The sequence below is a fragment of the Rhineura floridana genome, chromosome 3 (genome assembly GCF_030035675.1).
Source record: "Rhineura floridana isolate rRhiFlo1 chromosome 3, rRhiFlo1.hap2, whole genome shotgun sequence".
NCBI classification, from domain to species: domain Eukaryota; kingdom Metazoa; phylum Chordata; class Lepidosauria; order Squamata; family Rhineuridae; genus Rhineura; species Rhineura floridana.
Genome location: NC_084482.1, coordinates 161,943,454 through 161,967,969, shown reverse-complemented (window position 1 = coordinate 161,967,969; position 24,516 = coordinate 161,943,454). Strand labels below are relative to the sequence as shown.

At 40.7% G+C, this 24,516-nt stretch overlaps 1 protein-coding gene across 1 annotated transcript in view; it reads left to right on the top strand.

Annotated features, from left to right (window-relative positions):
* Nucleotides 1–20,981, top strand: part of GRM7 (glutamate metabotropic receptor 7) — a 728,386-nt gene extending 707,405 nt beyond the window's left edge. The window contains exon 10 of the mRNA XM_061618542.1: nucleotides 20,292–20,981. Within this exon, the coding sequence (XP_061474526.1) occupies nucleotides 20,292–20,341 (50 nt within the window). The 3' untranslated portion in view covers nucleotides 20,342–20,981. The remainder of the gene's footprint in view (nucleotides 1–20,291) is intronic.
* Nucleotides 20,982–24,516: the final 3,535 nt, after the last annotated feature.

The following is a 24,516-nucleotide window of genomic DNA, read 5'->3' as shown; positions in this document are numbered from 1 at the left end:
ATCCTGGATGTGCTGTTGTCATACATGAGAGCAACTCATGTCTAAATGTACTATTTTCACTTGCTTTTGCTTTTCAAATAAATAGTTGCCATAGTTACTGATATTTGATACTATGCCTGTCATATTTTTGGAATGAGCCTCCTTCTGTTAAGTCACCATGCTATGAAGATTATATGCAGGTCTTCAAGAGAAAGCTGAAAACAAGCATTTTAGCAATACTGTAACAGCGTTTGGGACATGTGATCAAGCGGATAAAGCTTGCTTTCAGATCCACTGATTTTTCTGCACTACATCTGCTGGGCTGATTGGCTAAAAAGATCCACATTCTCATTTATAATTACTGCATTCTTTCTTTTTTTAAGTCAGTGGATGTGCTTTCTGTGAGCAGGAAAGGGCAAAACCTGTTGATAAAGTTTAGATTCAGATCTGGGTTCCCTGAAGCATATGAGTGATCCATAGGAAATGCCAACACTCACAAATAAAATTCAAAATTTTGGAATGGAAAGGAGAGTCAAATTCACAATCTTCATTTGAAATGTGCACTGTGTGCCCAACAAATTTATGTTGATACTAATACCTCCTTTGTCAACACTGTGTAGCATAGGGCTGCAGAGCACCGTTGAGGGTTAGAGGAGAAATTCATTTCAGTCTTCGTTTAAAGGCAAACCCACCTACTAATCACTTTCTGAAACAATGTGTGAACCAAACTACAGCCATCCTTTGAAATTCACACTTCTCTGAATTTTGCAATGCAGGTCTCACAGCCAAGTATTGTTGAATGTGCCTAAAATTACATGTATTAGTGAAAATATAAAATTGTGTTGGGGAAACTGCTTTGCAAAAACATATATTAGGCAAAATTGCATCCAAAAATCTGTATATTAGGAGAAAATCACACTAAAATGCTGATGAATTTTCATGAGGACTTTTTTAAAAAAAATTGTAAACTGATGTGGAGAACTGAACTTAAGATTGGAAAAATGGGAAACCAAAATAGACAGATTCAGCCATTCCTAGCACTGCTGTCTTTTCCCCCCCTTTTCAACAGATGGAGGATCTGTACTTTTGGCAGCTGCTTGAAAGGCAGAATTTCAGTAGATGAAGTTGCTCACATCACAGAGATGAGACAAGGAGGAAGTTGCATTAGCTGTATTTCTGCCTTGGGTGCAGTTGTTGAATGTATAGAGGCTCTTCCAGGAGAAGAAAGTGGCAATCCTCACTGAGTTGCATTCTAAAATCTATTTGGCTTTGTGATTAAACTGTTGTCAGAATCCTATATACATTCTAGTTCTGCGCTAGCCATTTGCCCTCCCAATGTTGTTGTACTACAACTCTTATCATCCCTGACCATTAGTTATGCTGATGGGCTGATGGGAGTTTGAGTCCAATAACATCTGCAGAGCACCACACTGGCTACCCTTGTGCTAGTGTACTGGTGACCTTCTCATGAAAGCCCCAAAGGCCTTTAAAAAAAAAGCTTCGTAAGATTTTTTAAAAATAAATAAATTTAGTTAAATAAGTAAAATAAATATTCTCCATTACTAAAAGTAGAACCATAAAAATATTTGTACAGTTTGATATACGTACATAAGCATGTGTGCTCTGAGACAATTCAAATCACTCATCATTGCAAGTAAACGGCTGGGCTGCTACTGTGACCAGTGTTGCATGAACTAAGGCATTAAAAAGAAATCTCAGCCAAAGATTTCAGAATGAAAACATCTGCCAATTTACATTTCTTCTTGTTTTTAACTAGCTGAAATATGTTAAAGTGACAAATGAGCTAGAGAGAGAAAATGAGCTAGGGCTACAAAATCCGTAGTTATAGAATTTGGGTACCAGAAATAATATTACAGTATTACATAAAGGTATTACATAATTCAAAAGCTTTACTAAAATTTGTGGAGATCATGTTTTACAATTAGGAATAGACATATCACTCTGTTTCTGCTCTATGACACTTTCACACCTGTTCATTCATAAGTCTGTTCCATCCCATTTCCACATTAATCTCTAATTATAAAACAACATGCATTTTTCATTATGTATTTGAATGCATATTTTCATAAAATATGCATTTCCAAATATATTTATCTCAAAATATGAATTTCTAAATCTATTTAATTTCTGCATTTTAAAATGCATCATGATATGTTGAGAACTGCATCGCAAAATTCAGAGAAACACATAAAAAAAAGAGTAACTATGGGGTCATTTGTATGTTGGTCCGTGAGATACAAATGAGATCAGTTTGAACTGGAATTCACAAGACTCATATTTCACAAATACCCCTCATTACAATATAGTTTATATGTCCATGCACACATAAAGCTCAGTCTTAACCACTTCAGCCAATAATTGTAGTAAATAAATTACAGCACAATCCTAACCATGTCTACTCAGAAGCAAGTCCCATTGAGTTCAATAGGATTTATTCCCAATAGGGCTTATTCCCAAACAAGTGGGGTTATTACATACTTACCCTGGGGATAAGTCCCACTAAACTAAATGGGCCTTTTTTTCTTTCTTTTTTTTCAGCAGACATATATAGGATTCTCTGTTATACATGTTGGGTTTCTCTGTTATACATGTTAGAACCTAGTGCAAGGCAATAGAAATGGATTGATATAGGAGATGCTCTTTAGGTAAAATATATAGCAATAGCAATTAGCATTATCTTATTATGATAATATATGGATATGGGAAAGCTGCACATTTAGGGGAAGACGAATGCTCAAATTATATCAATTATTAACATAGTTTCATTGCAACTTTACATGCAAGGAACTAAGGGCATCACTGTGGCATAATCATCTTCATGTCAGTCTTGTGGGTGGCCTCCCCGTACAGCAGAGAAAACACATCTCTGTATTCTCCCTTCCAAATCTGCCCCCTTGTGGCCAACAACAAATGGGCCCCCAGAGGAGCGCACCAGCCTTAATATCCCATGCAAGTAAAGTAATGCTCAAGTAGACCAGTATCCTCTGGACTGCCTCATTAATACAGAAAATATCTAAAAATAATTTACAATCTACTCAGAGCACAGAAGACCCATCAATATATACCTGAAGGAATTTACTTCAGTCCAAGGACCCATTATTATTTATTTATTTATTTATTAGTCGCCCATCTGGCTGGCTGTCCAGCCACTCTGAGCGACGTACAAAATAAAAACATACAAATACATTAAAACATTAAAAATCTCAACAATAATAATAAAACCTAACCCACCCCAAAAGCCTGCCTGAAGTTCCAGGTCTTCAAGGCCCGGCAGAAACTCATCATAGAGGGGGCATGGCCATTACCACATTAAGGTCAAACGAGGAAATTTGAGATTAGTATTTATAATTATGAATACCTATTAATATATAGTAAGTGCTTCTACAGTCATGTCAAATGGTTTAATAACCCATTTATTGTAAACTAAATGCAGCTATTAAACTTTTCAAAGGAAACACACAATTCAGATGTGTAATCTCTCACTAGGCAAGGACCAGACTAATGGCAACTTCATATTACAGAAAAGGAACCTGAAGCTTAAATAAATGATTACAGATAAATTATAGACAAATACAAATGGCATACAGCCATGTATGTTAGGAGCTCTACAGAGAAATTGTCTTTGTACAGGGAAGAGATCAAGGGCCAAATTAGCTGTAACGTGAATTTCATGAATGCAATTTATGGGACTTCCGGTTGAGCTTAATTTCCGGTAAGACGTATTTACTTCATCTCCAAAGAGAAACTTAATATTATTATTAAAGGACTGCTATCAGTAGCTAATGTTTAAGGAGTAAGAAGTAAGGAAGGGAGAGAGTGTGTCTTGGCATATATCCACATTCCAGCCTCTTTGACTGTGTGCGGAAATGCCGGTCCACAGACGCTGAAGCATAGGAGGATGTGCCATAAATTTTAAGAGAATTTACTTGTCAACTTTGCTGTTTGTTGGAGGAATTAGGAACCTGAGCCCAAATTTATGAGGGCTGCTGAAACAAATGTTTATCTTGCTACAGCAGCTAAGTATACCCTATTTTGAACTGGCTCGGGGGAGTCAAACACCGGTGTTGGCCCTTACTGATTCATTTGTTACACGGTATACGGAGTTAAGATGGTAATGACTAGAAGCAACTATCAGGAATTAGGTCTAACAGTGGAAGATATTGAAATGCCAAGCAAAGCCCAGAATAAAATCATGAAATACTTTCTTCCCATTAATGACCCACCTCCTTCGAGGGCCCAAGAACCTTTAATTAATTCTGTGAACACACAGCTGGGAAATGAATGGAACGTAGCACACCCTCTCTCTGCCAAACTGCATATGATCTTCCCAGCTGCCAAAAGCCTTGCTGAGGAGCTGCAGGACGCAGGTTTAAACTTCTCCTCGAGAGTAACAAATGACGAGCTGTCTTCAGAAATTAATTTAAACTTTTCCTTGAGCGTAACAAATGACGAGTTGCCTTCAGAAATCCTTACCGTTGACTCTTACTGCCCTCTTAAAAGACAATGACTTTACTTGAGAGCGAAAAGGAGAAGGAAGAACCCTCTTTATCAGATTCTGATCAAGACTGGCACCTCCTTCTGTTCGAGGAAATGAAACTGATCAAGGCATACATCTCAGAAACAAACAAATTACTTACCACGCTGGTGGAAGCGTTAGCGACTCCAAGAGCTGAAAAAATAGGAGTAGAAAATTATACACACAGCTCTGAACCGCCTCGCATCGAGACTACAGCCATGGGTAAGAACAGAGACAGAAGGAGGAAGAAAAAATCTTCAATAGCCCCAAACTTTAACCAACTCAAGAAATTGAAAAATATCAAGAACAGTAAGCTCAACAAACCAAAAAAGATGAACTTTGAGCCTTTGTTTAGACAGTTGGAGGTTCCAATGAAGAAGAACCCTCCAGGAGTCTACTGTCAGGTTGAGCAGGGAGGATCCTCCTCGCCGCTTACGGAGTCTTTTTCAGACTCTCAGAGTTCTGTTCCTGATGAGGACATGGCAGAGAGTGTGCGCACTCCGAGGAACTACTTAGAACAAAGGACTGTGACAATTGAAAGGCATCCAATGAGGTGGAACTTAACATTGCAATTGAATAAGTTGGTCACTTCCTATAAATACAATGCGGGGAGCGGCGCCCCTCATTTCCGAGCATTTTGTTCTTGGACAACTGCTTTTGTCAGTCCATGCACGCCCCGTGGCGAACAAATTATATCAGATCAATGATTAATATTTCTAACAATCCGCGTGACTGGCGTTTGATTATTACCTGTCACTCCAGTAAGGTAGCTAATCAAATTCTAAGAGCAAGGGATGGTCTAAATAGAAGGGGGATATCTGTACAAAGATATTATACCAACGCTGTAGCTCCAATGCCATTAGCCAATCTTCACACACAAAATCTGTCTATTAGCACGGTTGTATCTGAAGCATCTTCAAGGACTAATAATTACAAGAACCCCGACCAGCTGGACCCTGATCCATCGAATTTGCAATACTTCTCTACAGTCATGACATCACTGATGCCTGCTCTTTTACAGGAATTAGAACCAGAGGAGCTACAACTTACGGAGCTTTATGTCCAACTTCCAGAGTCGGAGAGATTGGCACTTGTCACTAAGTTGCATCTTCTGATTCAACGACTCAGAGCTGCAGACTGTAACGAGACATCGATAGCTTCACCTGCTCCTTTAAATGATGCTGGAGGAAACCTTTGTACCACTAATACAGGAACCCCTATTAGGCAAAGTCCGACTCCAACAGAAGAAATGATTCCTAGTATTGTTAAATCCAATTGTTGCAAAAGCGGCGCAGTTTTTAGGGATGACATGGGAGTTTTAAATAGAATCTCGGAATCCAACTGACATGTACCTCCCGCTGCCCTGCATTTTCTTTCTTGGAACATAGCTGGCTGGAAAAGCAAACAAAGCGATCCAAAGCTGATCTCCTATTTTAACAACTTTGATGTAATATTTCTCCAAGAGACCTGGGCAACTTGTAAACCTATTTTGAATGGCTTCTCCTCTAGACACTTGCCAGCCACATTTGCGGCCCCCAGGAGAGGTAGAGCAGAAGGGGGTCTGGCAATATTATTCTCCACTGATTTGGTCATCCAAGTCAGAGATCTTCAACCTTTGAAATCTATGGCTATGGCAGTGCTCCTGGAATTTGATGTTTTATCTGTCCTATGCATCAATGTTTATATGCCTTCCAATCATACACGTACCAACATGGATTTGATCTGGGATGAGTTTGATAATTATTTGTTAGATTTGGAGATGAAATATCCTAGAGCATATTTGATTATCATGGGGGACGTTAATGCGACGATTGGACCTAATAATAATGCCCTTTTCTCTTCAAGGTTATGGAGGGGAGAAAATTGTGACCACCTTATCCCGAATCTCAACAGACTTTCGAAGGACAGCAAAATCAATTACGGGGGAATATGTCTCTCATGTCTTGTGGGCAATCATAACCTGATTATTTTAAATGGACTTGAACACCTAGATGACAGTGCGGAATACACTTACATCTCCGCCCGTGGAAGCAGTGTAATTGATTACGTAATAATTTCTTCTCAACTACTTAATTTGATTTCTGCCTTTAAGGTAGGAAACAGACAAAATAGCGACCACCTACCGCTTAATATTGAATGCCTCTGCCCAAAAAACTCCAGGTTAATTAATTACCACAATGCTACCCGTAGTTGCAAGTTCTCTGCGGGCAGAAGAGTCAGATGGACGACACAGTTGGCCCTCAAGTTTGAAAACTTCCTTTTCTCTCCATCAGTCAGGGCCATCTGGGAAAATTTAAGAAAAGCTAATAAGTCCCAGTTAGCCCTAGTTGAGTATACATCCTTAGTTTTAAATTTAAACACCATTTTTTCCCCAGACAGCACGTGGTTAAAAAATTTTCTGGCTGTAATGTGAAATGGTTTGATTCGGAATGTTTGGCCTTGAGATTACAGCTGAGGAATGCATATATGCAATATCGCCAGCAAAATCTTACTCAGCTTCCACCTGAATATTGTGATATTAAAAGGAAATATAAATCCCTGCTGGCTACTAAGAACAGGTTATTTGTAACAGCAAGGATGGGAGTCCTTAATTCAGGCATCGAGATCTAAAGACTCTAAAAACTTCTGGGCTATCATCTCCAATGCCTCCAGTACTGAATCTATAGCTCTTTGTAATATCCTCCCCCAGATTTGGGAACGGTACTTCACTGATATGTTTGTGGAAGTTCGTCACAAAGATCAAAGCCTTTTTATTCCCCCTGATCTTATGTCTCTTCTGTCTTGGCCCCCTGTCACACAAGGAGAAGTAAAAGATCTAATAGCTGGATTGAAGGCGGCCAAGGCACCCGGTCCTGATAATATCTCGCCAGAAATGTTAAAAAAATTTCCAGACTGGTGGGCACCCATCCTAGCCAATCTATTTACCAAAATTAATAACACGGGTCAATTCCCGGAGGCTTGGAGTGAAGCAATAGTGGTGCCAATATTCAAAAAGGGAGATAGAGAGGACCCGTCTAATTACAGGCCAATTAGCCTATTATCAGTAATCGGCAAACTATATGCTGCACATTTGAAAGTAAAGCTAGAAGCCTGGATGGAGGAACATGATATATTAGGAAAAGAGTAGGCCGGGTTTAGGAAAGGCAGTTCGGTACTGGATCACTGCCTAGTATTGAGCCATTTAGCGGAAAAATATACCAAGCTAAGAGGTAATGGTCTTTATGTGGCCTTTGTTGATCTCAAAGCCGCTTTTGACTCAATTCCACGGGACAAACTATGGATTAAACTAGCAAATACTAACATCGATAAAAGGCTGCTTTCCCTGATTTACAATCTATATCAGCACACCTCCCTTCGTTTCCGTTGTGGCCGTGAGGGAGGTTTGACCGACTCCATCTTTTCTAACAAGGGGGTGAGACGGGTGCATACTAGCGCCCCTGTTATTTAATTTATACCTAAACGACCTGAGAGCATCTTGCCTCTCTCAGGAATTTCACTCCCCAAAAATTGCAGAAATAAGATGCCCTCTGCTTTTGTACACAGACGACGCGGCCCTTCTCTCCCTTTCAAAAGTAGGGCTTAAACGAATGCTACGAGCTTTCCTGTTCTATTGCAGTGAAAATCGATTGATTATTAACTTCTCCAAAAACAAAATTTTGGTATTTTCCAATCGTAAAACAACCTCTGTCTGGTCAATTAACGGTTATCAAATAGAACAGGTCCCATATTATAGATACTTAGGGATTATCTTTCACTACTTGATGAACTGGACTACCCATATAAGAGCGGCAATTATGAATGCCCGTAACACGATCAAGGGCGTGTTTCGCTTCTTCTTTTCCAAGGGTGGGCAGTACGTGCCAGCTGTCATCCAGGTTTTCAAAGTCAAAATCATCCCCCAGCTCTTATATGGGATCCCCATTTGGATACATTCATTTAATTCCTCGGTGGAATCAGTTCTTTCACTTCTCTTACGCAGGGTGCTAGGCGTCCCAAGATGTGTTACCTCTGCAGCTCTCAGACTAGAATGTGGTCTCACATCTTTGGAATGCCAGGCATGGTTGATGGCGGTGAACTTTTGGGTCTCACGAGCGTTTAACCCACGGCAAGGATATTTAACTGCCCTCTGGAATGATGATTTTACATCTAATTGGTGCAAAAAATTTACCGCGAAATTATTACGGTTAGGTTTTTCCATGGAATATTTAGTATCCCAACCATTTTCCATGGCAAAAGCCCAAATTCGATCTCGGCTTAGAGATTCTGACTTACAATCTACGATCAGCGGAGCCACTAAAGTACCGTATATTCCGGCGTATAAGACAACTGGGCGTATAAGACGACCCCCAACTTTTGAGAAGATTTTCCTGGGTTAAAAAGTCATCTAAGTGAATTGCTTGGGGTCACAGCCATGATGAGTTACGTGAAGCCTCTTGACTGGATGCATATGTGTAAATAAAAGGGTCTTAATTAACGCATGTAACAACCGTGTATTTAAATCTAGACAACCAGCGAGGCAAGTATCATTCCAGAGCCGCTCACTTTGCTCTCCCCCTCCTCCCCGTTCTGCGCGCCGACACACTTGCACTAGCTTCCCGGCAACCTACACACCCGCTGCTTTTACTCCTTAACATCAAAGCCTTGGGATTCGCCTTCTTTATGCCCCATTCATATTTTGGTCACGTGTCCCTTTTCCCCAATGGGCTCTTCTCCCCAGAAGGACTCGCAGCGCGGCGCTGGAATTTGGCCAGCCTTCAAGAGGAGAAGAGGCAGCTTTGTGGCAACTTGCTAAGAAAGTCGCTCGGGAAGACGAGCTGTGCCCGGCTCTAGCAGCCGCCCGCCGCTGCCACACAGAAGCTCCTCTGACGACTCAGCTTCCCCCTCTTCCAACCCTCCGATGTCCAGCCAAGTTAACTGCTAGTAAGGAGCAGTGGCTGCTTTTGCGCCGTCCGCGGCCCTTCGCGCTCTACTCACCGCCTTCCAGCTTGACGACCTGAGGCAGACGGTAAGTGCTAACCAGCAGGTCCAACAGGACGGACACGGAGCTCCACTTCACATCCTTGAGACTAGAGCCCAGCGAGGGGCCCGCATCCATCTTCACACCCTTCTTTGGGTCTGGGGAGGAGGAGACAAGTGGTGGCGGGGTTTGGCCAGTGCCTTGCGGAGAGCTACAGCCGCCCGAATGGAACGAGCCGCCTTCCTCAGCCTCTCCTGTTGCTGTTACTGCTGCTGCCGTCTCCCCAGGCCATGATGGTTTGGCTTAAAAGCAAGGTGGCTTCCCACAAATAGCTGCTCCGCCGACCTCTCAGCAGCAGCAGTAGCAACGGCGGCGGCGTGCACTGTAAAGACGGCGGCTGCTCCCCTCGGCTTGTCTACTTGCAGCTCCAGCTGACCCAGTGAACGCCATCCCAACGCGGACTGACTAATCAACAAGGTGCGAGAGACGCCTGCGCAGTTAGCGCCCCTCCTCTTCTCCACTCCCTTGGAAAAGTGCAGCCAAGGCGCTCCCTCCTTTAATTCCGGCGTATAAGACGACTGGGCGTATAAGACGACCCCCAACTTTTGAGAAGATTTTCCTGGGTTAAAAAGTCATCTTATATGCCGGAATATAGGGTATGTTCTCCTCTTTTTTTGAAACTAAAAATGGTCCCTGAAAATTATGCTCCCTATTTGGACTACCTTACAGTACCTAAATTTAGACTAGCTTTTACGAAGGCCAGATTCAATTCTCTGCACTCAGCACTGTTGAAAGGAAGGTATGCTGGTCTCCCTGTTGTACAACGTCTTTGCCCATGTGGAATGGCTCCATCGAAACCCTTGACCACATGGTTTTAAACTGTCCCCTATACTCTTCGCTAAGGGACAAATATCTTTCCCTCTTGTTGCTAAGGTATTCTTCCAAGCCCCCGGAAACTATAGTATCTTACCTATTGGCTGGTTCAGATAGGGAAACTGCCCTCCAAGTAGCTAAGTTTATTCAGGCCTCCCAACAAATATGGCTAACCTTGCCCTCTTAACTGAATGCTCTTGCTTCGAAGCAATTTTATTTTGTATTCTGTTTTATTGTCATTCTGTTCCTTTTGTATATGTACTGTATTTTGTATCTCTTGTTTTATAGTGGGTCCTTAACCGTAATAAACTTATGATGATGATGAATGCAATGTATGCACTTTTTGTTATCTGAATAGGAACCATGTGGGGGACCTGAATGGCCGCAGGACCATGGGAGTTGGGGAGAGGGAACTTAACTCTCTCTCTATACTATGATCTCAACAAAAACGGTCTCTCTGAAACTGCTGTTTGCATTTTAGTGGAAACTTCCACTGGCACCAATGGAGGCATCGCTTGAAATGAGAATAGCAGCTTCCGACAGGTGAATTTTGGGTACAAGCATGGCATTGAGAGAAAAAATTAAACTACCCCATCCCACTTTCCACAGTGCTGAGGCTGTTCAGACTTCCTTGCAGATGCTATTTAATATTTACATATGAAGATATGCACAGAATTTACATCAACTCTAGTTGGCCCTAATTATGCTGCAGGAAAGATGCATCCTGGTTGCCAGGAAAAATGGAAGGGCAAATTACAGAGAGCCCAAGGACTACTAGAAAATAAGAGAAGTAGGAAAAGTGCACTAAAAGGAAGTGAGAAAGTAAACTAAAGGGGAGAGGAAAATTACACTAAAGGGGAGGGCTCTTTAGGACCACAGGGATTCCTATTGCCTGATGTCCAAACAACACTCATCAATCACAGCTCTGGCTTCATTCATTGACTAAAGACACTGGCAGGCAGGAGAAGCCAGGATGGCTCATTTCACAGAAATGGCTTAGAATGGTACCTGCACATTTTGCTCAATAACATTCTTACTAGGAGGTCTAGAGACTTACTTTTCCCCCCACAATGAAAGCTCAGAGCCTGGGGCACCTGCCTGTGGATGCCAATGGAGGCCTTTGCAGGCATGATGGAACCCACAGGTGCCAAGCTGGCAACCCCCAATCTAATGTATAAATTGAGAGGCAATGATGGCATAAAATGATGTGTTTCCTTCAGTGCAGCATGCTTGATCTTCCAGTGAAAGGTGGTATGAAAATGACAGTAGATGTGTAGTAATATTGTAATACTCAAAATGACACTGGATTTTACATAGTATTGGCAAGCTATCTCAGTCTTAATTTCAGCCAGCTAATACAACAGTTGATGCCCATACTCTGAATTGTTTCCAAAGACCTCAAATGAATGTGTCAGTTTGTGTCAGGATTATTAAGTGACATGGCTTAAGGTATTGCTTGGAGGAGGTACAGGAGTAAACTGAGGCTAGAGTCCCAGACCTTTTCAATATATGAGAGCTCTGAGCAAAATTTTAGAATGTTAAGGCTAAAGTAAAGGTAAAGGTGTCCCCGCACTTGTAGTGCGAGTCGTTTCCGACTCTTAGGGTGACGTCTTGCGACGTTTACAAGGCAGACCGTATATATGGGGTGGGATTGCCAGTTCCTTCCCCAGCCTTTCTTTACCCCCCAGCATATGCTGGGTACTCATTTTACCGACCACGGATGGATGGAAGGCTGAGTGGACCTCGACCCCTTTTACCGGAGATTCGACTTCCTCCTTCCGTTGGAATCGAACTCTGGCCGTGAGCAGAGCTTTTGGCTGCGTTACGACAAGAATTTTGGGCTCTAGGCTCAGCTGTGTGTGGCTGATAGACATGCTACAGTCACTTTAGTCATTGGCATATATCTAATATACTAGCCCATTCTGCTGTGATCACTGAATAACCACCAGTCACAATAATCTTAAAGGGATGCTCAGATCTGATAACCTTGGGAAAGTAAACATAGCATTTCTGTTGAGAGACAGGCTCTGAAATTCTTAACTGTCTCTTCTGGCCTGCTTGCCATGGAAAAATGGATCACTCTCCCAGTTTCAGATGCCTAGTCCTTTCCCTCACAATGCCAGCTAGCTTATTTTGTGACATGGTGAAATTGAAAAGCTCCCTATACATTCAAAGAAACCAATATCAACAGTTCCAACAATTACTTCCTCTAATGCAGAGAAATGGTAATAGTTGCTAAGCAACCTGCAACACTTCCTTCCTTCATGCCATTTTAGTTCCTTTTAGCTTTTCAGGCTGTCTAGAGCTGCTTAATTTGAACCTATTGTAGTGACAATTTAGGCCTATATAACATAGACACCAATTCTCAAGGTGCGTATAAAGAGTTCTGCCACATTTTGGGAATGTACCTTGTGAAATTGGAATAAAATAAAAATAATGTCATTTTGTCCCCTTGAAGTCTGTCAAGGAATGTTAATATACTTGTTTTAAATCATTTAGTTCCTATCGTGCAATACTTTTGAAAGGCAGTTATACAGCTATTAATAATCCATGCTCATAGCTATTATGATGCATAATACTACAGACATAATTCTCAGACTTGCCACATAAACCCAAATATTGACCATTTCCTTTGATCCATAGATTTTTTTAAAAAAAATCCATTAAAAAAAACCCTTAAAAATCCAGTATGGATGGTTCAAATGCATGGCTCAGGTTGCTACTTTCAGTGGAAGGGTTGGTGTATCAATATTTTATTATTTCTTTCTTTAGGAGTTTTAAAATCCACTCATCGAAAAACCAATCCCAGAGTGGGGTACAACATGAAACTGTACAATACAAAATAAAATAAAACAACCTGTTTTAAAAAATCAAACCACAGCAGCAATACTTCAGTTATAGCCCAGTACCATGAGGGCAACAAAACATTTCTTAACCAAGTGTCTTGAGTAAAAATGCCTAAAACATTCAGGATTGGCATCAACCAGAGATGTAAGGGTAGGACATTTCACAATCAGGCTGCCACTACACAGAACATCCTTTCACCTGTCTCTGCATATCACACCATCACAAATAGGACAGGGCACACGCTTGATTTGTTTTTTGCATCAGATGGAGGAAGGGATGATCTGAAGAAAGGGGAGGTGGATGTCATTCTGTTGGCATGGTCACATCGTGACGTTTGGATTTACAACTCCACTCCTCCCCTGTAGGGGTGGTGGACAGTTCAAGATGGCCCGCCCCAGACATGGAATCCAATGGATTCCTGAATGCCGGGGGGGGGATTGAGCAGGTGACCCTGTTGAAACCCTGTTACACTGTGGAATGAGACACATTTTGCTCTTGACACAGTTGCCTCTGAGTGCCCTCTCCAGCATTGTAGAGACCATTTTGTACCTTGATACACTAGTGAACTAAGAGTGATGAAAAAGGCCGGATGATGGCTAGAGCATAAATGGTGAAAGATGCTGTGAGGCCAGCCATGCCTAATATGTGGCACTGAGAGCAGCAAAGAAGGCCCACTTCTTCCATCGCATCCTCAAGTAGCTGTTCCATGGAGCTTTTTGATATTATCTGGGGTCTGTTAACATGTACTCCAGGAAATGGAGTTTTAGACCCTTCAGAGGCCCACTGTGAATTGTTTACAAGGCAAGTTTAAAGTTGTTCACCTCCATAGCAATCTTGCCACCACAGCCACATTCACTACAGTCCCTAATAGGAATGGGATCCATTGGCCAGTGCTGGTTCAAAAACATCCCATCAACCTAACAGGCTGGCATCTATTTGAGTTAATTCTTTATCTGCAAGCCTGTTTTTACTATTCCATAATATATATTCTTTCTCTGAAAAATATTGATATTAGTACCTGCCTCAGTACCTGGGAGTTCCTTTAGAACTGGTGTTATATGTTCACAGCTAGCTACCTCATTCACCAACCTTGCCACTGCATTCTGCCCCCTGTAAAACACATTGCATTAATCCATTTGTGAAGTTAGTTTGGACCACCATAGCTAGGCTATCCCTATCCAGCCACAGCCGATGAAGCAGCTAGAGCTAGTAAAAGGCACTCAGCATGGAGGCAACTTGCACCTTCTCCAGCAATGCTGTATCCCCAGATTACATACCTCATCCTTATGGGGAAATGCACCCCCATTCAGAGCAGGCAACCTGTTCAGTTTCTAGACATGAGAACCACCCACCCAGAGCACCTCCATCTTGTTGGGATTCAGTCTCACCTTATTGGCTGCTTATTCAGTCCAGCACTTGACCACACAGCAGGATCCCTGTAAAATTATCCATCATCCCATCCCTTATCTGCATTGTTTTGACTGATGATCAGTATCCTCTCGGGCACTTGATTAAGCTGTAGCTTGGATCTGTTAATCTTCAGTGTTTCATATATGTTCTTTATAAAACATTATTATTAACATAGTTCTATTCTGGTGGTCGTTCAACTGGAAAAACAGCTTGCAGCTGTGTATGCTTGGTATGCCTGAAGTTCCTTAGAGAAGCTTGAAAGCATCTGGACTTAACATACACTTTAAAACAATCTGAGTAGAGGAGGCCTATAACTGCCTCAGCAAAATGAATAAATACTGCAACATTAAGAAGCCTTGATGTTGTAAATTACCTAGTTCTCACTTTATAGGAGCTGTAGAACAGGCAAATAAACAAATGCACCAGAAATCAAATTACCCCCAAGTTAACTACAAATCTCACAGATCATTTTCTTGTTGTTCCCTAACAGGACTTCCTGTTTCTCTATTTACCACAGTTCAAGACAAGCTGTAAATGAATTTTTTTAAAACTATGTCAACAACCATGTGAAGTATTACATCTTGCAGTGCAAATTAGGTTTTTCTTGAAGCATGGGATGCGTTCAGCGTACAGAAATAAAAGCAGTGTTGGTGCTGTTTTGGTTCACTCTCTGCCTTTGTGTCAGAAGAAGCCATGAGACATTAAAGGCTACAGCTGGATTCTGATAAGCTGATAATGTAATGTTGCCATCAGAAAATAGCATCAAATATACCCTTTACAGCTATCAAAAATAAATAAGTTAAGAAGAAATCTAACATTGATATAATTTTCAAAGATGATTGAGCTGTATCACAGCATTTGTTATTTGTTATCTTCTAATGGTCTCTCTAAAAGCACAGTCCAACACACCACACACACAGATCCTCCCACAAGTCTTTAAAAACATGGGAAAGCAAAGTCGGTAGAAAGGCAGCAGGAAGCCATGGGAAGGCAAAGCTTTTCTGTTTGCTTTTTTCAAGCTGAAGATATGCCAGTAGAAGTTTAAAGATTATAATCTTTTTTATGTTGCTACTTATTGAGATGGATTCCTTGCTGGCAGTCTCCCTTTTTCTATGAGAGTTACCACCCCCAAAAAAGGATTATGATAGGCTGCTCGCAGATAGAATGAGTTTCCAGCCACACCATAATCTCTCCACCTGCTTAGAGAATCTCAACCCGATTGCCTAGGACTTGTCCCACTTTAGCAGTGCTCTCGGGAAAAAATAAAGACATAGTGAAACTGTGGATTTATATTCCCAAAGCCCAGTGGACACGGAACTTAACAAAACGTTGTGAACATATCGTACCAGAAGGTAGCTTGACATCCATACAACTTCATGGGGAAGATTTTAGTAAGAAATGCCAGTGAATTGCATTATTGTTGTTGTTGTTTAATTAATTAATTTATATCCCACCTCTGCTCCCAGAAGAAGCTGAGGACGGCAAAGAAAAAACACTAGAAACATCTTTAAAAACATATTTAAAATATTTTTAAAAACAAATATTTAAAACATCTTTTAAAAAAACCTAAAAACTATTCTAACACAGATGCAGACTGGGTTAAGGTTTAAAATGAATGAAGCTGAATGTCAAAATACAAATAACTTTATTAGGGAAGAAGAGATTTTGAAAATAGGAAAGAAAAGGGAAGCCAGTAGTCACACACAAAGACTTGCAAATAAAATCATTAAATTCCAGAAGTGGCTCACTGGGCGGGACAGAGCAACTGTGCTAACTTCCTGGCAGGTGGGTTGCTATTGCTTACTCGGAGGAGTAGGGGTGAGACAGTGGGGAGGTCATTGTGGTGCAAACACATAGGCAGAGCCAATCCAGCACCTGCTATTGCATTTGCACCACCCCAAACTCCCTGCCACCATGCCCCTCACCCTCCCGGTAAGCAAGAGCAGCCCACCAGCTGGGAAGCTAATGGAGTGGCTTCACTCCACCCAGATAAAGTCAATATACCTTAACTAGATTCTCTTACTAAATTTCAATTCTATTTTTCTCTGTCCTTGGAGACTAGTGAGGCTGTGAAGATGCTGAATTGGTGTCTGGACTCAGTAATGGGTTGGATGAGAGCCAGTACATGGAAACTGCATCCCAACAACATAGTGGCACTGTAGTTGGGTGATTGTTGGGTCTAGGAAATTGGTGTCCATCCTGCTCTGGATGGAGTTGCACTCACCATAAAAGAGCAGATAAATAGTTTGGGGATACTCTTTGATCCATTATTGTCATTGAAACCCAAGTGGCCTCAGTAGACTGGAATGCCTTTTATCATTTTTTACTGATTCACCAGCTATAACCATTCCTGGACAGGAATATATCCAAAGTGACCCGTGCTCTGGTAACTTCCTAGCTGGATTTCTGTAAATTTCTGTTATATGTAGGACTGCCTTTAAAGATGACCTGGAAGCTTCAGTTAGTGCAGAACTGAGCTGCTAGAATTTTGATGGGTACAGCCGGAGTTGTTCATATTACACATATTTTGAAAAATAGGTTTCTACATTGATTAACTTCCAAACCCAATTTAAGGTGCTGGTGCATATCTTTAAAGCTGTAAATTGTTTGGGACCCAAATACTTGAAGGAAAAGCTCTTCCTGTACCAGCCTGTCTGTGTCTTAAGGTCTTTTGGAAAGGCCCTGCTTTAATAGATGTGTGCTATGCTTCTATAAAGGAAAGGACCTTTTCTGTGGTGGGACCCTCACTTTGCAATGCCCTTCCTCAGAAGGCATGCCAAACATAACAAGTTCAATACCAGGTGAAGATCTTCCATTTTGGTTTATAGATAATTTGGGGGTTTTGTTTTAACTTTGTTTTATTTTGCCTAATTTCATTACACTTCTCCATCAGTTTTCAATTGTATTTATATCTTGTGTGAATTAATTTTATTCACACTTTTGTACACCACCCTGGAATCTTTTGATGAATGGTGATCATGGAATATTTTAAACAGAAGAAATAAAAAAGCAAATAGAGCCATACTGGTACAAAACAAAAATGCCAAAATCCACAACTGATGGAAACATTTATGCGATGGCATGGGCTAAAGGGAAGGCATGGAAGGAAAGTCAGGCAAGCATAACAACCCATCCCTCTTTCTTTAGTCCCCATGTCTACTCCTAAGTAGGGCTTTCTATTTCTTCATTGCTTCCACAAAACAGCCCTTTAACTTCTAAACCTTAATTGTAGGTAATGTTCTAGGTGAAAAAAGGCAAACAGCTTGCCTGGTAGGATGGAGCTGCAACAATAGCTTCCCAGCAGTGGCATTGCTGTTACTTACCGGGAGAGATGAGGCAGCAGGGAGGTTGGTGCAATGCAGGCACACTGGCAGGAGCAGCAGATTAGCTCCATTGATGCACCTGTCTGCACTGCCCTCCATGCTGCCTGCCCCCTCTCCTTCCTAGTAAGCAGCAGTGACACCCCGCCAGGTGTTGTAGCTCTGCCCCAAGTTCTGAAGGAGAGGGATACTTACTCTATTGTTGTGACAAGAAGATTAATCTGTGGAACATTCACAGAGCTGTGGCCTGAATATTGTATAAAGTGGCATCTACTGCTATTTATTATTTATTTATTTATTGCATTTGTATACTGCCCCATGGCCGAAGCTCTCTGGGTGGTTTACAACAATTAAAAAAATTAAAAACAAATATACAATTTTAAAACACATTTTTAAAAGCAATTTAAAAACATGCTAAAATGCCTGGGAGAAGAGGAAAGTCTTGACCTCGTGCCGAAAAGATAACAGTGTTGGCGCCAGGCACACCTCGTCAGTAAGATCATTCCATAATTTAGGGGCCACCACTGAGAAGACCCTCTCCCTTGTTGCCAGCCTCCCAGCTTCCCTCGGAGTAGGCATCTGAAGGAGGGCCTTTCATGTTGAGCGTGGTGTACGGGTGGGTTCATGTTGGGAGAGGCGTTCCATCAGGTATTGTGGTCCTAAACTGTGTAAGGTTTTTATAGGTTAAAACCAGCACCTTGAATCGATTATATATTTCTGTGCTGTATTGTACTCATCATTTTTAAACATAATTCTTGTTGGTCCTTTTCCATTGAAATAGTTAAGGTTGTTGCTTTTCAGCAATATCACAGAAGACCTTGTGTGCAATAGAGCTGAGAATTCTTATACAAAACCTTTCATTTCATATCAATCACTGGAAAGATTCAAACCCAAAGTCAGCATACAATGCATTCTGTCCATTTGTGTGTACATCAGATGGCATCTAATGTGATCGACATTATTACTTTCTGGATCTTGTTTATCAGGTGTTCCTGTCTGATTAGATTTATGATTATTTTGCAGTAGCAGATGCCTAAAAAGTTACAGCTGATTCTGTTGTTGTTGTTGTTTAAAAAAACAGGCATAACCCATTGGCAGCTGTTCCTACACAAACACAGTGGATGAATTAAACTTTTGCCAGTGCACATACCTTTGCTTTGGGATAGCCACTATTTATTTCAGGGGCTGGGAACTGCTAAGGAAATCTTCCTAGTGGGTTGCAGTATTCCTTGTTCTTAGAAATGACGTAGCCATAGACATATTCACAGATTAACACAAGCAATGTACATAAATAATATTAATAATAAATACAAACATACTATTAATCCTCATATTTACACACAATCAATGGCCATTTAGTAATTCGCCATTGATGACAATAATTTAGGTTACTACTTAGAGGTACAAATTGATTTTCTCTGATGTGAAAGATAGCTATGCAAACAGACATAGATCCATTTAGGTTTCAAATAAAATTACTAGCAAGCATCCAAAGAACTCCATCTTCTATGTTAACTCTCTGTGCCAGTGGAGGCTCTGGTGGTTCCTTCAGTACTCGAGCAGATTTGGGGAGGATGCAGGGGTCAGAGGATATTTTGTTGTACAAGCAGAAGTCATAGAATCATAGAATAGTAGAGTTGGAAGCGGCCTATAAGGCCATCAAGTCCAACCCCCTGCTCAATGCAGGAATCCAAATCAAAGCATTCCCTACAGATGGCTGTCCAGCTGCCTCTTGAAGGCCTCCAGTGTCGGAGAGCCCACTACCTCTCTAGGTAATTGGTTCCATTGTCATATGGCTCTAACAGTTAGGATGTTTTTCCTGATGTCCAGTCGAAATCTGGCTTCCTGCAACTTGAGCCCATTATTCTGTGTCCTGCACTCTGGGACGATCGAGAAGAGATCCCGGCCCTCCTCTATGTGACAACCTTTCATGTACATGAAGAGTGCTGCTTGTTGTTCTGCTTGTGCAATGATTTCATTCAATTCAACCCTATGTGTTTGCATGCACACGTTGCACCTATGCATCAACATGTTACATGCATGTGTACACATGTGTTCTCAAATACGGGGGCAAGATTTGGTATGTAACCAAAATAACTAGCATTTTTTGACAAATCATATGAGAATGTGTTATTAAATTATGTGCAAGCTGTTGTGCTAGAAATGCCTTAAATTGGTTCACAGGGGAAGATGGACTAGTAATAATGTTTCTGGGTTAGTACTTTTTATGGACATGCATACATGGCTGTGCCTCGGAAAAAACATACCATCATCTCTCTATGCAAAACTAGTCCTCAAGAAGCCATGGTAAATATTTCAATAGGTTCTTCTATTGGTGACTGGTCTTTTCTTGCCCTTTTTCTTTCAGGCCCTGCTGCAAAAAAGAAGTATGTCAGTTATAACAATCTAGTTATCTAATCCGCTGCATCAGACGGAGTCATGGGAGGATGGAGATGTTCATCCATTCAGTCACCTAACCTCGTGTAGGCCTATTCCTGAAACTGCAGCGTATGCACTGCTAGAGATGTTGAAAGGCCAGGCAGTTATTACGGAGGATGCAAGTATTCTGAACAGCTGCTCTGTGAAAATATCCTTAAAGTATTCTTGGCTTAATAAATCACTGGCACTGCCATTAGGCTGTGATGTTGGACCTTTTTCTTTGTATGGGAGGTATGATCTATGAGCTCTGACCAGTTTCTCCCGGGTGAACTGCAGTTGGCAATGGTGACTTTCAAGGGGCTATTTTGTCTTTATATGTACTTCCAAACTGCAAGTTTTTGAACTTTCTGTACAGTTTGTGAGGGATTTTTGCATATTGCCATCCATGTTGTTTCAGAGGTTCACCATTGGTTTTGAATGCACAGTATCATGCAAGCCCTGTTCTAACTTTAGCACATGGAAAATATCCCTGAGATTTAAAAGAATTTATGTTCATGACTTGTATGATTATTACTGTACCACTGCAATTCATATATGTTATTTTTTAATTAAAACAAAAGGGAGAAAAAGATACTTAAGACCAAAAACTGTGCTGACCAAGCAAGCCCCTTACTCCATTCCCACCCACCCCTCCTCCACCACCACCTCCATTCTCTGCCTTTCATAATTCTGATGGCAACAGAGAAAGCAGAAAGGATTGCTGAATTTTGATAGAGGTTGTCTTGATATTTGGAATGCATGCCAGTAATGTATTTTACAGTACATGTTAATAATTTATGTTGGATATTTGTATTTGTGTTTCTATTTTGTTCTTTTCATTAAGGTATATAACTATTTTGCAATAATTTCAATAATTCTTATGGTATTTGAAAGAAGGAAAATGGCTTTTACGTCTTGAAAAGTTTTTTTCTTTGTTGATGCCCCACTATTGACTGACTGGTATGATTAAAAAAAGACTTTTAAGGGAAAAAGCATGTATGTTTTATACTGTTTGTAATAAGTAATTTCGTTAATCTTGCTGCTTATGTGCCAATTTAGTGAGAACAATCTTTGCCGCAGAACTCCCCTCTTTCCATACTCTCAATCCTGTGATATTGTCCAAGAATGTATCAATAAAACAATTTGGTTAACTTTTTTTTATTTATTGTAACAATGCTTTTTTAAAAAGGTTTGTACCCCACTTCTCCTTCAAGATACATCAAGATGACAAACCTTTATTGAAGTACAGAAGAGACAGGCAAGAACTAGTAAGAATATGACCCTTTGTGGCACTTTCCCTTTGTGTGACAGAAGAATGGATTCTAGAATTGGCTTCTTGCTGAGCTGGAGTCCTTGGCCAAGGTAAGGCCAACAAATGGGTTACATTCGTGACTGGTAACTTTCAGAATTGTATATACTCATGAGAGATAAAAGCAAGATGGAAAACTGGCAACCACTTAGAGTATGGTCAGTGCTCATAAATATTCCAAGCATAGAGAGCTAGTTGTCTGTAGATTCAAGTTCTGCCTCATACCAAGATTTTTCATATTACCCTAACTACATAAAAACATTGGCGTTAATATAGAAAACACAGTTGTACAAATCCACCTTTGGATAATTGCTGTTTAGATGATGGGACTGTACACTAAGAAGAGTCAGTGGGAATTTTGCCTGACTAGTAATTACAGTGTCAAATCAGGTAAAAAAATAACAACATGCTTCATGGGGTATGAATTGAGTCTTCTATATTTGATGTCCTACACATCTTTCATCTGCAAGAGCTATCCTACTTTCCCGCTGCTGCAAATGTTACAGAGTAGCTCTTGCAAAAAGACATGAAGTAGTATTTATTGCCCATAATTAATTATACTGCCAAGAGGCTTTCCCTTTCCTGGAATTCCTAGCACTCTTGAGTACTAGTAAAAAGCAACTGAGAAAATAACAGGCTATGTCCACACTGGTGACTATTTAGCATTCCACATCCAGTCTGTGTGTCATAAGGTTGCCATGTGCTGGTTATATGTTACGTTCTTACCTGCACAGTGTGACTGCACTGAAAGCAAGGCCTAATTCAGTATGACATGATTCAGAAAGACTTCCAGGGGTCAAACAAAGGAAAGAAAATGGGAGGAAAGAAAATGAGTAGGGTGACCAGTGTAGGAAAAGGCAGGTGATTCATTTAGACTCTCTCTCCCAAGAGATGAGAAATCGCATCTGCATGCTACCTTCATGCAATGCAGCAACATTTTCTGTCTAATTTGAAGATCAGACTCCAAAGTATTTATCGTTCCATTTTATCTAGACAACTTGATAAATTATACTGATGAAGGTAATCAGCATCAAAACAAAACGTGACAACTGGGAGGCATTAGCCCACAACAGAATGTTACGGATGAAAGCCTCCACACATCAAATTTGACTGAATCTTGATGCTGTTATTTTAAGGGACCAAGAGAAGAGAAGGCATTCAAGCACTTTTCAAAAACCATACCTGAGTGGGAGCACGTTTCAGTGAAATGCCACTCTGTAATATGATATAGTTGAAAGAAAAAAATATGGAAAATGACTATAGTCTATGATTATGCAGTTCAGATCGGTGGAGGGTTCAGGATGCACTACATTATAGAGAAAGGATGTTTGCCTGTATAGGTGTCACAGTTCACTTCGTTAGGACAGTTCTTCATTCAAACAGAGAGCTACCATTTCATTTACCTGATTGAGTTTGTGGTCGGCATGGGATTTCTGAAGACTCTATACATGTAAGCACAGGTGGGGAAACTGGTAGATTCCAACTCCCATCAGATTAAGCTAGTATGGACAGTAGATGGGGATAATGGGAGCTATAGTCCAGCAACATGTGGAGAGCACCAGGAATAGCTGGATAGGAGTGAAAATCTTGGAAAACAAGACTTTTAAGAAAATCATTCTCACTGGAACATTCATAAGGAATGTGAACAATGTAAAAGCCCAGAACAGAAAGGCTAACATATGTAAATTTCCATTGGCTTTCTGTCATTTAGAAAAAGAATGGAAAAATATTCAATCGATTTTGTTTTGTTTTATTGTTAAAATATTGTAATCCTTCCCTTAAATTGGTATGTTCAGGAGAATATGTGTCCTTTTTTTGCTTTCTTCACAGTATTATAACCAACGAGGGAGTTAACCATGATTAGGAAGGTGAAAAATACAATCACATTTATATGGGTATAGAGCAATGTTTTTAACTTTACACTTAATCCAGTCCAGCAATGCCGGATTATAGCTTCTGTTTAGAATTTTAACATAGGAAGCTGCCTTATACTCAGGCCATTGGTCTATCAGTATCATTCATGATACTGGATCAGTATCATCCACGATGATTGGCAGCAACTCTCCAGAGTTCCAGACTGGAGTTTCTTCCAGTCCTACATGGAGACACCAGGGATTGAACCTGGGACCTTCTGCATGCAAAGAAGATGTTCCACCACTGAGCTACACCCATTCCCCAAATGTTTGGGTTACACAGAACATAATACTGGACATTAGAGAAATGGGGGGGAGTTTAAGAACGTACCTATAGCCAAAGGATATTTCTATCAAACTTTAAAAAGCAGGGAAATTGGGCCGCTATAGTGAAAGCACCAGGGGAACAGGAGACCTGACCTCCTCTCTGAGATACTATACTGCCCTACAAATTTGTCAAAATGCAAACACAATTTGGGTTAGTCTTTCACAGTCCAATCCACAGCTAGTCATTGCTTAAGTAAACATTGTAATCTGTCTGGTTTTACATCAAACTGCAGTTTCAGATTCAACTGTTAATGTGCCCAAAATAGAAATAGAGCATAACCTCCAGTTTGAAACACAAAAGGCTGTCTTCTCCATCATATGACATTGACCAATAAAAAGGATTTGAAATTAATAAAAATAAATTTGACACAGATTTCTAGGATGAATAATGAGAGAAATATAATTTTCTAGGTTAGATTCTCTGTAGAAACAGTAGTAACACAGAAAAGAAGCAAAGTAGGAAGAACACCAACAAACATACAAAAATGTAATTCTCCATCTTTGGAGATGGCAGGTGTTGCCACCACTCACCATATGCTCAGAGGCACATGTTACCAAATTCTTCCAAGCTACAGAGGAAGTGGATTGGACTGTGAAAGACCAACCCAAATTGTGTTTGCATTTTC